Here is a 14,215-nt window from a genome sequence, read left to right on the forward strand (position 1 = left end):
CAGTGTCCTGCGTGTTTTTAGTGTAACGTGATAGTTTTTTCTGTAGGCCTTTCCATTTTATCTTTCCATTTTTATAGCTTTTGATTTTTAAGATTATGGCCTCGAAGATTCTGACTCCGACTGTTGATTTTGATTTCTCCAGTTTTTTCCCCTCGTAGTGTTTCAGGTCCTCGTCATATTTTGTCACGTTTGCCATTTTCCGATCTGTGAATGCCTGTGTCTTTTTCCTCTGACTTTTGGGTATGTTTGGCCATTTATATGGGACCTCCCCTTGTTGGCCAATGATGGAGCCCAAGTTAAGGCCATCGCCGTTCTGTTCACCCAGTTTCACCGCATCTCGTTCAACAGGCGTGTCTTCCTCTCCTCATTCTGCACCAGTTTTGTCATCCCTTCCTTCCACGCCTGTATCTGTGTCACCTTGTTCCGCGTTTGTTTTGCCACCTTGTTTTGTACTGCTATCTTAGTGACATTGTTCCAGACCCATTTCTTCACCATGTTCCGTACCAGTCATTTCACCTCCCATGGTCTACCCATCTCTCTAAGCTCTTCTTATCGAGGGTCTGCACCATCTGCTCCACCTTGTTTCGAGTGTCCCTCAACCTCTATGGGAGCAGGCTGATCATCTCTGCGGCAGCTCAAGGCCCTGACACTGACTCCATGGCAGCTCGAGGCTCCCGTTTCAGCTCCATGGCAGCATGAAGTCATGAGGCTGCCCTCTCTCAGTTCTCTGACACCGCACATACTACGGCCACAATCCATACCTTCTCTGGTGGCGCATGTCCTACGGCTGCCATCAGACGCTTCTCCGGCAACACACATTGTAAGAAAACCACTTTTTCCAATGGCCGACATACTGGATCTGCCATCGGATCCTGCTTCGGCGTTGAAAGTCCAGTCTTAAGAATTGGAAATCTGCATCCATCATTCATTTCAGATGGTCGGTCAAAACTCACGTCTGGCCCCTGCGACTCCATAGGGGCCATGTCCCAGACATCCACCAGACTGACCCCTATGGGACCCTTCCAGTTATTCTTGTTGACCTCCAGAATGACCTCAACTCTCACTCTAATGCCAGCCTGCTGTCTCCCTTCCGCCCTCCCTATTTTGAAGACCTATTATCTGTCATTTAAGTGGGGTAGGGAGTAATGTCAGGATCTGCATTTTGTTTATATTTTTAGTTTAAAATTACATTTATGCAGTTGATTTCAGTCATTTGGAGTTGTAGTCCCACCTAGAACAGCGGCCCTAGGCCAGAACCACCACACACACACACACACACACACACACACACACACACACACACACACACACACACAGCATGATTGCTTTCTTTAAGTTAAGAATTTGATCTCTTTATTATTTCCTTGATGCAGCACATGAGGTTATTGGCGATTTCACGATTGGAACTCACCATGACCACAAGGTAGATGCTATTTAATAGAGCAAGCAAGTGGCACTGGCAAACTCAAAATGACCTTGTCACACAGTAATAGGAACAGGGCATCACTAAACAGAACTCTTATTTATTCTTTTGGTGTGTTACTACGTACCTTTGTTTGCTGTTTTTGTTAACAAATACCTTTTTGAGATTCTGCAACTGCCTGGCCTGCTTCCCTGGTCCACCTACCTTTCTGCCTGTGCACCACACCGACAAAACCCTCAAACATGACAGAATTCAAGTCAATCATAGCCATGATCGTTCACGATGGCCTGGGGTTACAATAATGGAGCTAACTCACTTAGTTCAAAGAGGAGTTCAGAAGGTTCCCAGTTTGTATGTGAGTTTGGGGGGAAGAGAGTGAGAGAGATTTTTTGACTTGAGTTCGTTGTCACATTTCTGTGGGGCCAATTATGTATTACTCGTGCACTCACTGTAGTTGTCTCGCCATGCTGCACTATTTGCATATACTGGCCACTCATGCCAGAGTAGCATCTGCTCCATTTGCACACCGATTGAGGAGTATCTGTAACATTTGCACAACCAACATTGTCCCAGATTATCGCACTACTCGTCACTTTAAACCGCATACACTCCTTGAAGTCACGGCGCCCTTTGCACAATGGTCATTGCACCGGACTATTGCAATATTAGTCATTCGAACTGCTCTAAGTGCTAGAGGACTCTGCATCTTTTTGCACAATTGTTTTTTGTCAATGTCTTTATGTCTCCAAAGTGTTCTGTAAATTGACTGTCTGTTGTACTAGAGCGGCTCCAACTACCGGAGACAAATTCCTTGTGTGTTTTGGACATACTTGGCAAATAAAGATGATTCTTATTCTGATGATTCTGATTCTGATTCTGAAAGACAGACAGACAGAGAGCGAGAGAGAGAGAGCGAGAGAGATAGAGATAGAGAGAGATAACAGTTGATAACAGCATAGAGTGTCATGATGAAAATATGCCCTCATGTCTAAATCCACAGCTCAGCCAAGGAATTTGAGTCGTGGGAGGTTGTACTGTAGCTACAGTACATTTGACAAAGGATAAAGTGAGGTGACGTGTAGACCCTCTAGCTGGATGTGTGGTGGGGCAAAGGTTGAGGCTCCAGAGAGGTTGTTAGTTCTCAACACTGGCTCACTTAACAAGCTCTGCCAATTCCTTACTTATGCTGCAGGCTACTACAATGAACTCTTTGATTTTCCAATTCATTATTTTTTTCCGCAATCGACCTAACGTTTACATTAACTGAATCTAACAACACAGAAACAACTATACAGCACTTGACTTTTTTTCTGGCGTGGAGGCGGAAATCCACTAAGGTCCAGGAACCCACTAACATTGAGTTATGAGGTCATCAACAGCAACCTGATGTTCCTTGCAAAGTTCACACTTCTGATTTTTGCTGAATTCTGTCAAGAACACTATCTGCTCACCAAGCATCCCACATGCAACACTAAACAAGCCTGTTGCTCCTGGCTCTTCATAGATAAGAATCCCACAGTGCTATCTGATAGGATGGAAGGGTTTGAATCTAGTCTTCTATTGTCTTGTCTTTTGGAAGAAGACCGTCATTCCATATCATTTAATGCTATCAGGTCCAACTACATTTATAGCAAAAGCTAATGATTAATCGATTAAACAACGTATTTTTATTATCCCCTAACATGTAATTTCCTCCACACGCCACTAAGTTCAGACACTTGCTTACAGTTCCCTCAGCCCTAATCGATTACTATCTGAATCCATGAAACACTTGACACTCAGGCCTGTATGTCAGGCTATACACTTGTGGAAAACAGCATGTACAGTGCATGCCCATTGCATTGTTGCATCTTAGCATTTGTGCAAAATAATTATACTGAAAACACGTTGTGAGATAACACTGGAGCTATGACTGCACCTGCCCGACTGTGTGAGACTACACGAAGACAAGACAATTTGAAAACCATGTATACAGTCAGAATATTTGCATGTTTGCTCATAGAGACACATGGCACTAGTATCCATGTGATCCCTTTGTTGAGATATAAACTGAAACATGGAATGAACTATGCTGCTTCATCTAGCCTTCCTCATACTTTTCGGATGAGGTAATCTACGATAGCAGTATTTCTCCAATAGTTTATATTTCTGAAAGGGATTCCCCCCCCCCCCCCCCCATCATATTATAACTTACAAAATATAATCAATAAGAATAGTCACAATATACAGTAAATTACATATGATCCAAATGCAATAATAACATGCATGCAAATTCATGCGGGATAACCACAATTCAACATCTGATGCATCAGAATCAGAATCAGAATCATCTTTATTTGCCAAGTATGTCCAAAACACACAAGGAATTTGTCTCCGGTAGTTGGAGCCGCTCTAGTACAACAAACAGTCAATTTACAGAACACTTTGGGAACATAAAGACATTGACAAAAAACAATTGTGCAAAAAGATGCAGAGTCCTCTAGCACTTAGAGCAGTTCGAACGACTAATATTGCAATAGTCCGGTGCAATGACCATTGTGCAAAGGGCGCTGAGACTTCAAGGAGTGTATGCGGTTTAAAGTGACGAGTAGTGCGATCATCTGGGACAATGTCGGTTGTGCAAATGTTACAGATACTCCTCAATCAGTGTGCAAATGGAGCAGATGCTACTCTGGCATGAGTGGCCAGTATATGCAAATAGTGCAGCATGGCGAGACAACTACAGTGAGTGCACAAGTAATACATAATTGGCCCCACAGAAATGTGACAACGAACTCAAGTCAAAAAATTGCCAGCTTGTTGTAATGGAATTATAGGTTAGGTGTTTAAGAAGTTGATCGCAAGAGGGAAGAAGCTGTTGGAATGTCTACTAGTTCTAGTTTGCGTTGATCGGTAGCGCCTACCTGAGGGAAGGAGCTGGAAGAGCTGGTGACCGGGGTGCAGACGGTCCGAGAGGATTTTGCACGCCCTTGTCTTAGTTCTGGCAGCGTGCAAGTCCTCAATGGTGGGTAGGGGGGTACCGACAATCCTTTCAGCAGTTTTGATTGTCCGTTGCAGTCGGAGTTTGTCCTTTTTTGTAGCAGCACCAAACCAGACTGTGATGGAAGAACACAGGACCGATTCGATGACCGCTGTGTAGAACTGTCTCAGCAGCTCCGGTGGCAGGCCGTGCTTTCTCAGAAGCCACAGGAAGTACATCCTCTGCTGGGCCTTTTTGAAGACGGAGTTGATGTTGTTCGCCCACTTCAGGTCCTGAGAGATTGTAATTCCCAGGAACTTGAAGGTCTCGACGGTTGACACAAGGCAGCTGGACAACGTGAGGGGCAGCTGTGGCGAAGGATGCCTCCTGAAGTCCACGATCATCTCTACCGTCTTGAGCGTGTTCAGCTCCAGGTTGTGTCGCCCGCACCACAGCTCCAGCCGCTCCGCTTCCTGTCGATATGCAGACTCGTCACCGTCCTTGATGAGGCCGATGACAGTGGTGTCATCTGCAAACTTCAGGAGCTTGACAGTCGGGTTCGCTGAGGTGCAGTCGTTCGTGTAGAGAGAGAAGAGCAGCGGAGAGAGGACACAACCTTGGGGCGCCCCAGTGCTGATGCTGCGTGTGGATGAGGTGGCCTCCCCCAGCCTGACCTGCTGTGTCCTGCCCGTCAGAAAGCTGTAAATCCACTGGCAGATGGCAGGTGAGACGCTGAGCTGGAGAAGCTTGGTTGAAAGGAGTTCAGGGATGATGGTGTTGAACGCTGAGCTGAAGTCCACGAACAGGATCCTCGCGTAGGTCCTTGCACTGTCGAGGTGTTCTAGGATGAAGTGCAGTCCCATGTTGACTGCATCATCCGCAGACCTGTTCGCTTGGTAGGCAAACTGCAGGGGGTCCAGCAGGGGACCTGTGACACTCTTGAGGTGGTCCAGCACGAGACGTTCAAAGGACTTCATGACCACAGATGTCAAAGCGACAGGCCTGTAGTCATTCAGACTAGAGATTGCAGGTTTCTTGGGGACTGGAATGATGGTGGAGCGTTTGAAGCAGGATGGAACTTCGCACATTTCCAAAGATCTGTTAAAGATCTGAGTGAAGACTGGAGCGAGCTGGTCCGCGCAGACTTTGAGGCAGGATGGGGACACATGGTCCGGTCCTGTTGCTTTGTTAATCTTCTGTTGTTTGAAGATGCGTCTCACATCCTGTTCATGGATGGTTAACGCGGAAGTCAGAGGTGTGGTTGTGGTCGCGGGTGCGGCCGGGTGGGTGTGTGGAGTGAAACTGTCCTTTTCAAATCTGCAATAGAAGGTATTCAAGTCGTTGGCTAGTGTGCTATTGTTCTCAGCTTGGGGGGATCGTCGCTTGTAATTAGTCAGCGATTGGAATGCACGCCAGACTGATTTCGAGTCGTTCGCGCTAAACTGTTTTTCCAACTTTGCTGCATAGATCCTCTTTGCAATGTTAATTTCTTTAGTAAGCTGGTTTCTAGCTCGATTATACAGGGCCCTGTCCCCGCTCTGATATGCATCTTCCTTAGCTTGGCGAAGCTGCTTAAGTTTAGCAGTGAACCACGGCTTGTTGTTGTTGAATGTCCGAAATTATTTTGTTGGTACACAAACCTCTTCACAGAAACTGATATAGGATGTGACAGTGTCCGTATATTCATCCAGGCTGCCAGCTGAATTTTCAAAGACACTCCAGTCTGTGCAGCCTAAACAGCTTTGAAGTTCCATCTTTGCTTCATTGGTCCACTTTTTGACTGTTTTCACTGTAGGCTTCGCACATTTAAGTTCTTGCTTGTATGTCGGTATTAAGTGAATTAAGCAGAGATCAGACGAGCCCAGGGCTGCACGAGGTATAGCACGGTATGCGTTTTTTACCGTAGTGTAGCAGTGGTCTAAAGTATTATTTTCCCTGGTAGGACAGTCGATGTGCTGCTTGTATTTAGGGAGTTCGTGGTTGAGTTTAGCTTTGTTAAAGTCCCCGAGAATAATGAGGGGTGAGTCAGGGTGTTTTTTTTTCAATTTCGTTGACTTGTTCAGCGAGCGTTAGCAATGCGGCGCTCGTCTTAGCTTGCGGTGTGATATAGACTCCAGCCAGTATAAACGATGCAAACTCACGTGGCGAGTAAAATGGTTTACAGTTCAGAAACAGCGACTCCAAATGCGGGCTGCAGTGTGTGCTGAGCACCGTGACGTCCGTACACCATTTTTCGTTTATATGGAGGCATATCCCGCCGCCCTTCGTTTTTCCCGATGATTCCATGTCGCGGTCCGCTCGATTAATGTTGAAGCCGGGAAGCGTGACGGCGCCATCGGGTACAGCGTCGCAAAGCCAGGTCTCCGTGAAGCACATGGCCGCGGAACGTCCGAAGTCTTTACTGGTCTTTAACAGAAGATGAAGCTCGTCCATTTTGTTGGGTAGGGAGCGTACATTCGCGAGGTGGATCGACGGGAACGCCAATCTGTGTCCTCTCTTGCGGATTTTCACCTGAATGCCGGCTCGTTTTCCTCTGTGGCGCCGCTTCCGCATCCATGCGCCGAAAACCGCGGACGCCGCTCCGGTGAGTAACTCGGGGAAAAAACTGAGCGGATTTTCGAAAGTTGGTGACAGAAAGTCCGGAGTAGCCTCCTTGATGGTTAGCAGGTCTCCCCTTGTGTAAGTGAGTCGTGTAAGGTCTCCAAAGACGGACAAAAAACACAAAAACAAAGACAATACTAGAGAGCGCGTTACCGAGGCGGCCACACTGGTAGGCGCCATCTTGTAACTAACCCTAACCCTATTATGACACATATGTTGCCTTTAACTGAAAAGGGGAAGGATAATGTTTATTTTCAAAAGTGGAATTGTGCAATGGCTGCGATTGGCTGGCAACCAGTTAAGGGTGTACCCCCCCTACTGCCTGCAGTTAGCTGGGATAGGCTCTAGCATGCCCGCGACCCGAGTGAGGATAAGCGGTACAGAAAATGAATGGATGGATGGATGGATAAATTGTGCAATGGCATTCTGCTGAATGTCATTCCATTGTTGAATAGATTCTACATAGCTTTGCTTCGAAATGAAAAAGACAAGTTGAGTGATTTACCTTTGTTATTAAACAGCTGGGAGATATTGGCACATGATACACCGACCACCTGTCCCACCTCAGCACGATACCAGCAGCGAATCTCATCCCACACTGTTGGGCACCCTAAGGCATGAAAAAAACATTTATCACACATCTATTAGTAATTGGAACCAGAATCATCTTTATTGGCCAAGTATGTTAAAACCCAAAAGGAATTTGTCTCCGGTACACTTTCTCCATGGTCTGCCTGTGGTAATGTTTTACAGACTACTCAATCAATGCACCCATGACCCATGGGGTTTTTGTTTTTGTTTGAATATTGCACATAACAGGTAGATTTTGGTTAGAGGTATACTATAAAGGATGGAAGCTTTTTGTGCAAGCGATTGTTCTTAATTTATGCATCTCTTCATTTTTAAAAAATATAAATATGGAAGAAAATTCATATGCAGTCTATTTTATATATATATATATATATATATATATATAGTTTTAAAAGTTAAAATGGTTCTCACTGATTTAAAAACTTCTGCAAACATTAACAATGATGATTTGTAAAACTTTAATCAGAACTGACTTGGAGACAAAATGTTTCTATTTCCTACGATGATTTACTTCACAGTAGCTGTAGAAAAATCCCCTCGAAAACAACAACAAAAAGGTCAACCTCATTAATTCATGTGACAACAATGCCTTCCCCACCGATGTGAAGACTCATTCTTCAACTTTTTATGATTCTTTATTACACAGCAGCTTCTCGCAGATGTAGATTGCTAACAAAGGCACAATGGGAAATGGCTAAAAAATAAAAAAAGTTTTATGGGTTCCAGGTGTTTGTTTGTTTTTTGCTCACAAGTGTACATTTATTGTTTTATTGCTATGAATCACTATAACACATTGATTGTTGTCATGTTTACGGTTTCATTGGAGAAGTGGGGTGTGGGGAAGCGGTCGAGTCGTGACTCAGTCTTACATCCATAATTTCTTGACATACGTACCTTACTCGTGCTCTCTCGCATTAGTTTAGTGTTTGGTGCTTTGTTGTTGTTGTTGTTGTTTTTTCCAGTGTTGGTGGGCAGTATATTTAAGTATGTATTTATTTTAACTGAATCCTGATTATGCCCGAGTCCAGCCAATACATGACACTGACAGTCTAAATTAACACAAAATGACAGAACATTGTCGCAAACTACCTCACTATGAGTTTATTATAATTAGAGAATGTTTGAAAGCATTGTTATTTTGAAGCTAATAGTCAGAGCAATTTAATAGTTTACAGCCATAGGTACTTATGCGTCGTGCGGCTAGGTTCAGTTGGCATTTTACTTTGGCGTACTGATTGAAATGATACATTAGTCATCTGTTATATACTAATGGCTCTCCAGCTAATGGAGACTACACTCCATGCTTGGTCAGGCAGGAGTAAAAGGCCACAATGCTCAAATTTGAAGTGAATGGGGCTGCCTTCATTAGGTGCTAATTAGAGCTTGTGACGTGATGAATTCTGCAAATGAAAGGACTGATCTTCATAGGTATTCTGGGTATTTAGATAATAGCCCTTTTTCCAGTGGCTCTCCACTCTGGGGTCCTTTGTATGGGACCGTGGTGGGTATTTATGTAATGTGCCATAACAGTAAATTTGTTCACACATGCATAAAACGCAACACCTAAATGTGATACGCTGCAATAAACAAACAATGCAAACTCTTTTCAGCTTCTGTTTCAAGGTTTGTCTAACATATTTTCATACTATAACATAATTTGCAGTAGAATTTGCTACAAATCCGAACCAATTCCAAATAAGTGATGAAACGAGCTTCTTGCTATTTGCAGCCTTGTCCGTCCGCAGCGACATACTTGAATGACAAATAATACTGCAAATACTGTACGTCTATAAAACAAAGCTCAAATTTATTGATAAAATGAATTTAGTGCCCAGTCGTTGCGTTGTCTACACTCAATATAGTCCCCCTCTGTGCACCTGCCTCCGCTCTTGTATGCCACCGTGTTCCTTTCTTTTGGAAATTCTTTGGAAATTCCCCATATGCGGAATGTCACGTGACCAAACCTGGAAACAGTTTAGCTGATTTCCTTTGTATGCTGCGATAAGTACCATGACTACGGGTTGATGACACGATGGTTTGAAACCGAACTTGTTAAAATCTTGTTTGCTTTCTGGCTGGTGTATTTGGACAAAATTTAAATGCAAGTATATAATTGTTTTTATACAAATATGAGCTGATATATATATATATATATATATATTTTTTTTTTTACATATATATATATATATATATATATATATATGTTAAAAAATGAAGGCCAAACATCGGATATTGTCATGTGTTTGGTAGTCTTGAAGATCTCTTGTGTAAAACAAAAGACATTGCATGTTATAAGGCTCTGCGATTTACCGGGAGCAAGTACTTCGACCTGCTTGAGTTAATTGCTAATAACCCCTATTAGTGTCCACGAACATCTGTCCTTCCAACTTCCTTTCCTTAACACCAATGGCCTCTTCAAAAAGTCCAATCTCGTAACCAGGAGCGGGGTGCCAATTGGGAATTTCGGCTGGCTGGTCCATTCCAGGCCAACCGAGCCAAGCCTCTTTTTTTTTTTTTTTTTTTTTTTTTTTTTTGTTTAAAAAGGATAATTCCTAGTGGCACTGGTTAGAGCATCTGCCTCACCGTTCTGTGGACCGGGGTTCAATCCCCGGCCTCACCTGTGTGGAGTTTGCTCCCCGTGTCTGCGTGGGTTTTCTCCGGGCACTCCGGTTTCCTCCCACATCCCAAAAACATGCATGGTAGGTTGATTGAAGACTAAATTGCCCGTAAGTGTGAATGTGAGTGCAAATGGTTGTTTGTTTATATGTGCCCTCCGATTGGCTGGAAACCAGTTCAGGGTGGACCCTTCCTCCTGCCCGAAGATAGCTGGGATAGGCTCCACCACTCCCGTGACCCTTGTGAGGATAAGCGGCTCAGAAAATGGATGGATGGAGGATAATTCCTACATACTTTCCAATACACAGAGACGTATTTTAACAAAACATAACTACAGAATACGATTCAACAAATAAGATGACTTTTAGGCTAGCCTTTTGTCAACAACGCCGTGCATGAGCGAATCGGTCGTGTGCGCCATACACACCAAGCCGAGTTTCTCTGTGTAGATTACAACCTGCAGGCTGAGCATGCGTTTATGATTCGTGACTCCGTCAGAGCCTTGCTGTTGTGCCGTGCGCTGTGCGACCAACAATTGTTGTTAAGCAGCAGACAAGTCATAAGCAAGTCGTCTCTTCCCTCCTAACCCCACACCAGATGTGAACAAAAATGTGCAAAGCTGACAGATCTTTTCAGTGGAGGAAGGATATAACAGCACGACTACAGGTGGGCACAGTGGGAAATGGCGAAATATTACACCTCGCAGACCATGCATTTGTTGCAAATGCTTTGTGAAACAAAATTGTTAAACACTTGAGTCCTTATGTACTGCAAGCATCATTGATTTTTGTCGCTCACCATCAGAAAAGGATGAAGTCTCTGTGATTTGACTTTGAGATTTATACTTTTTTAGCAATTAGGGGATTCCTACATATTATTTGATAGGTGAACAAATGAGCGGGATTACTCTGATATGAGAAAGCGTAAACCCTCCAACAGGGTATGCGTGTGTGTGTGTGTGTGTGTGTGTGTGTGTGTGCGTGTGTGTGTCCATGCACGTGTGTGTGTGTGCGTGTGTGTGTGCATGCATGTGTGCATGCACGCGTGTGTGTGTGTGTGCGTGTGTGTGTGCATGCACGTGTGTGTGTGTGTGATTTATGGCATTTTCTGACATGTATTGCCTTTGTGTATTAAGAACATAACTCTTGTTATGATTAATATTGTTATGATTAGACTTTGCATCGATTTTATCGGGCTGATATTTAGCATTTTATGCTGATCAGCTTTAATGTCATAATTCGCCGATCTGATCAATGACGTCATTAATCGGCTCCACAAAAGACACTTACTCCGTGTTGCCGCGTGCACAATATATTTGAATCCAAAAGCTAGTTTATTTTTAGCTTTGTCGCGTATCTTTTGACGTTGTATTGGAAATATCTGACGGCCAATGAATTTATTAAAAAAAACAAAAAACATGGCGGTGTGGAACAGACAACACGTCTGAGACAGACAACACGTAATGCCCGAGTCAAACTACAAGACAAATTTGCTCTTTCACCTATTGCACTGTCAGAGTACTGCAATAAAATCTTGTATTCCGATATCACCACATCCCGTTTTTTACGATCCATCCATCCATCCATCCATTTTCTGAGATGCTTCTCCTCACTAGGGTCACGGGCGTGCTGGAGCCTATCCCAGCTATCATCATGCAGGAGGCGCGGTACAGCCTGAACTGGTTGCCAGCCAATCGCAGGGCACATACAAACAAACAACCATTCGCACTCACATTCACACCTACGGGCAATTTAGAGTTGCCAGTTAACCTTCCATGCATGTTTTGGGGATGTGGGAGGAAACTGGAGTGCCCGGAGAAAACCCACGCAGGCACGGGGGGAACATGCAAACTCCACACAGGCAGGGTCGGGGATTGAACCCGGGTCCTCAGAACTGTGAGGCTGACGCTCTAACCAGTCGGGTCGTTTTTTACGATCATTGGGCTTTATCTTGTCAATTCAAATGTGACCGGATACACTCGTTACCGTGGTGACGACAACAAGAGTGGAGCGCGCCGATTGTATTATAGGGACAAAATGGAGGGAAACGTGTGTTGGTGGTCACCGGTGCTCAGGATAGGAGCGGACGTTCGTTTAAGGCTTGCTTGAGGTATGTTCACGTACGTTTAATACGATACGGATCGCAAGCAGGCAACAAAATATTACATAGCCTAGCAAGCTAGTAGTAGCACGAATGGTTGTACGTAAACATCCCGCCGTTCTGTCGAATCATGCTCGAAGGTTTTGGTGTGGGTGAAGTAATTTAATTAAAAATAAAGTAAAGTAATAAAGTAAAAACCTCTATGACAAATACAATTAATGGATTCAGGTTTCCCTTGCCCGGATGCGGGTCACCGGGGCCCCCCTCTGGAGCCAGGGCTGGAAGTGGGGCTCGAAGGCGAGCGCCTGGTGGCCAGGCCTGCACCCATGGGGCCCGGCTGGGCACAGCCCGAAAGGGTAACGTGGGTCCCCCTTCCCATGGGCTCACCACCTGTGGGAGGGGCCATAGGGGTCGGGTGCAGTGTGAGCTGGGCGGTGGCTGAAGGCGGGGATCTTGGCGATCCGATCCCCGGCTACAGAAGCTGGCTCTAGGGACGTGGAATGTCACCTCTCTGGCAGGGAAGGAGCCCGAGCTGGTGTGTGAGGTCGAGAAGTTCCGACTAGATATAGTCGGACTCGCCTCCACGCACAGCTTGGGCTCTGGTACCAGTCCTCTTGAGAGGGGTTGGACTCTCTTCCACTCTGGAGTTGCCCACGGTGAGAGGCACCGAGCAGGTGTGGGTATACTTATTGCTCCCTGGCTCGGCGCCTGTACATTGGGGTTCACCCCGGTGGACGAGAGGGTAGCCTCCGTCCGTTTTCGGGTTGGGGGACGGGTCCTGACTGTTGTTTGTGCCTATGCAGCAAACAGCAGTTCAGAGTACCCACCCTTTTTGGACTCCTTGGAGGGGGTGCTGGAGAGCGGTCCCGCTGGGGACTCCATCGTTCTGCTGGGGGACTTCAATGCTCACGCGGGCAATGACAGTGAGACCTGGAAGGGCGTGATTGGGAGGCCCCCCCGATCAGAACCCGAGCGGTGTTCTGTTATTGGACTTCTGTGCTCTTTACAGATTGTCCACAACGAACACCATGTTCAAGCATAAGGGTGTCAACACGTGCATTTGGCACCAGGACACCCTAGGTCGCATTTCGATGATCGACTTTATGGTCGTGTCATCTGACTTGCGGCCGCATGTCTTGGACACTCGGCTAAAGAGAGGGGCTGTCAAATGATCACCACCTGGTGGTGAGTTGGCTCCGATGGTGGGGGAAGATGCCGGTCCGACGTGGCAGGCCCAAACGTATTGTGAGGGTCTGCTGGGAGCGTCTGGCGGAATCCTCTGTCAGAAGGACTTTCAACTCCTACCTCTGACAGAACTTAGCTCATGTTCCGGGGGCGGCGGGGAACATCGAGTCCGAGTGGACCATGTTCCGCACCTCCATTGCTAAGGCGGCCGACCGCAGCTGTGGCCGTAAGGTGGTTTGTGCCTGTCGTGGCGGCAATACCTGAACCCATTGGTGGACACCAACGGTGAGGGATGCCGTCAAGCTGAAGAAGGAGTCCTAACAAGTCTTTTTGGCCTGTCGGACTCCTGAGGCAGCTGGTGGGTACCGGCTGGCCAAGCGGACTGCAGCTTTGGTGGTCGCTGAAGCAAAAACTCGGGCATGGGGGGAGTTCGGTGAGGCCATGGAGAAAGACTTCTGGACAGCTTCGAGGAAATTCTGGTCCACAATACGGTGTCTCAGGACGGGGAAGCAGTGCACCATCAACACTGTGTATAGTGGGGATGGGGCGCTGCTGACCTCGACTCGGGACGTTGTGAGTCGGTGGGGAGAATACTTCGAAATCCTCCTCAATTCCACCGACACGCCTTCCCATGAAGGAGTAGAGTCTGAGTTCTCTGAGGCGGGCTCTCCTATCTCTGGGGTTGAGATCACCGAGGTGGTTAAAAAGCTCCTCGGTGGCAAGGCCCCAGGGGTGGATGA

At 45.9% G+C, this 14,215-nt stretch overlaps 1 protein-coding gene across 1 annotated transcript in view; it reads right to left on the reverse strand.

The window, feature by feature from the left end:
- ghrhrb (growth hormone releasing hormone receptor b) overlaps nucleotides 1-14,215 on the reverse strand; it is an 87,878-nt gene that overhangs the window by 23,648 nt on the left and 50,015 nt on the right. The window contains exon 3 of the mRNA XM_061684135.1: nucleotides 7,489-7,593. Within this exon, the coding sequence (XP_061540119.1) occupies nucleotides 7,489-7,593 (105 nt within the window). The remainder of the gene's footprint in view (nucleotides 1-7,488; nucleotides 7,594-14,215) is intronic.

Source organism: Phycodurus eques, chromosome 8, assembly GCF_024500275.1.
Source record: "Phycodurus eques isolate BA_2022a chromosome 8, UOR_Pequ_1.1, whole genome shotgun sequence".
NCBI classification, from domain to species: Eukaryota; Metazoa; Chordata; class Actinopteri; order Syngnathiformes; family Syngnathidae; genus Phycodurus; species Phycodurus eques.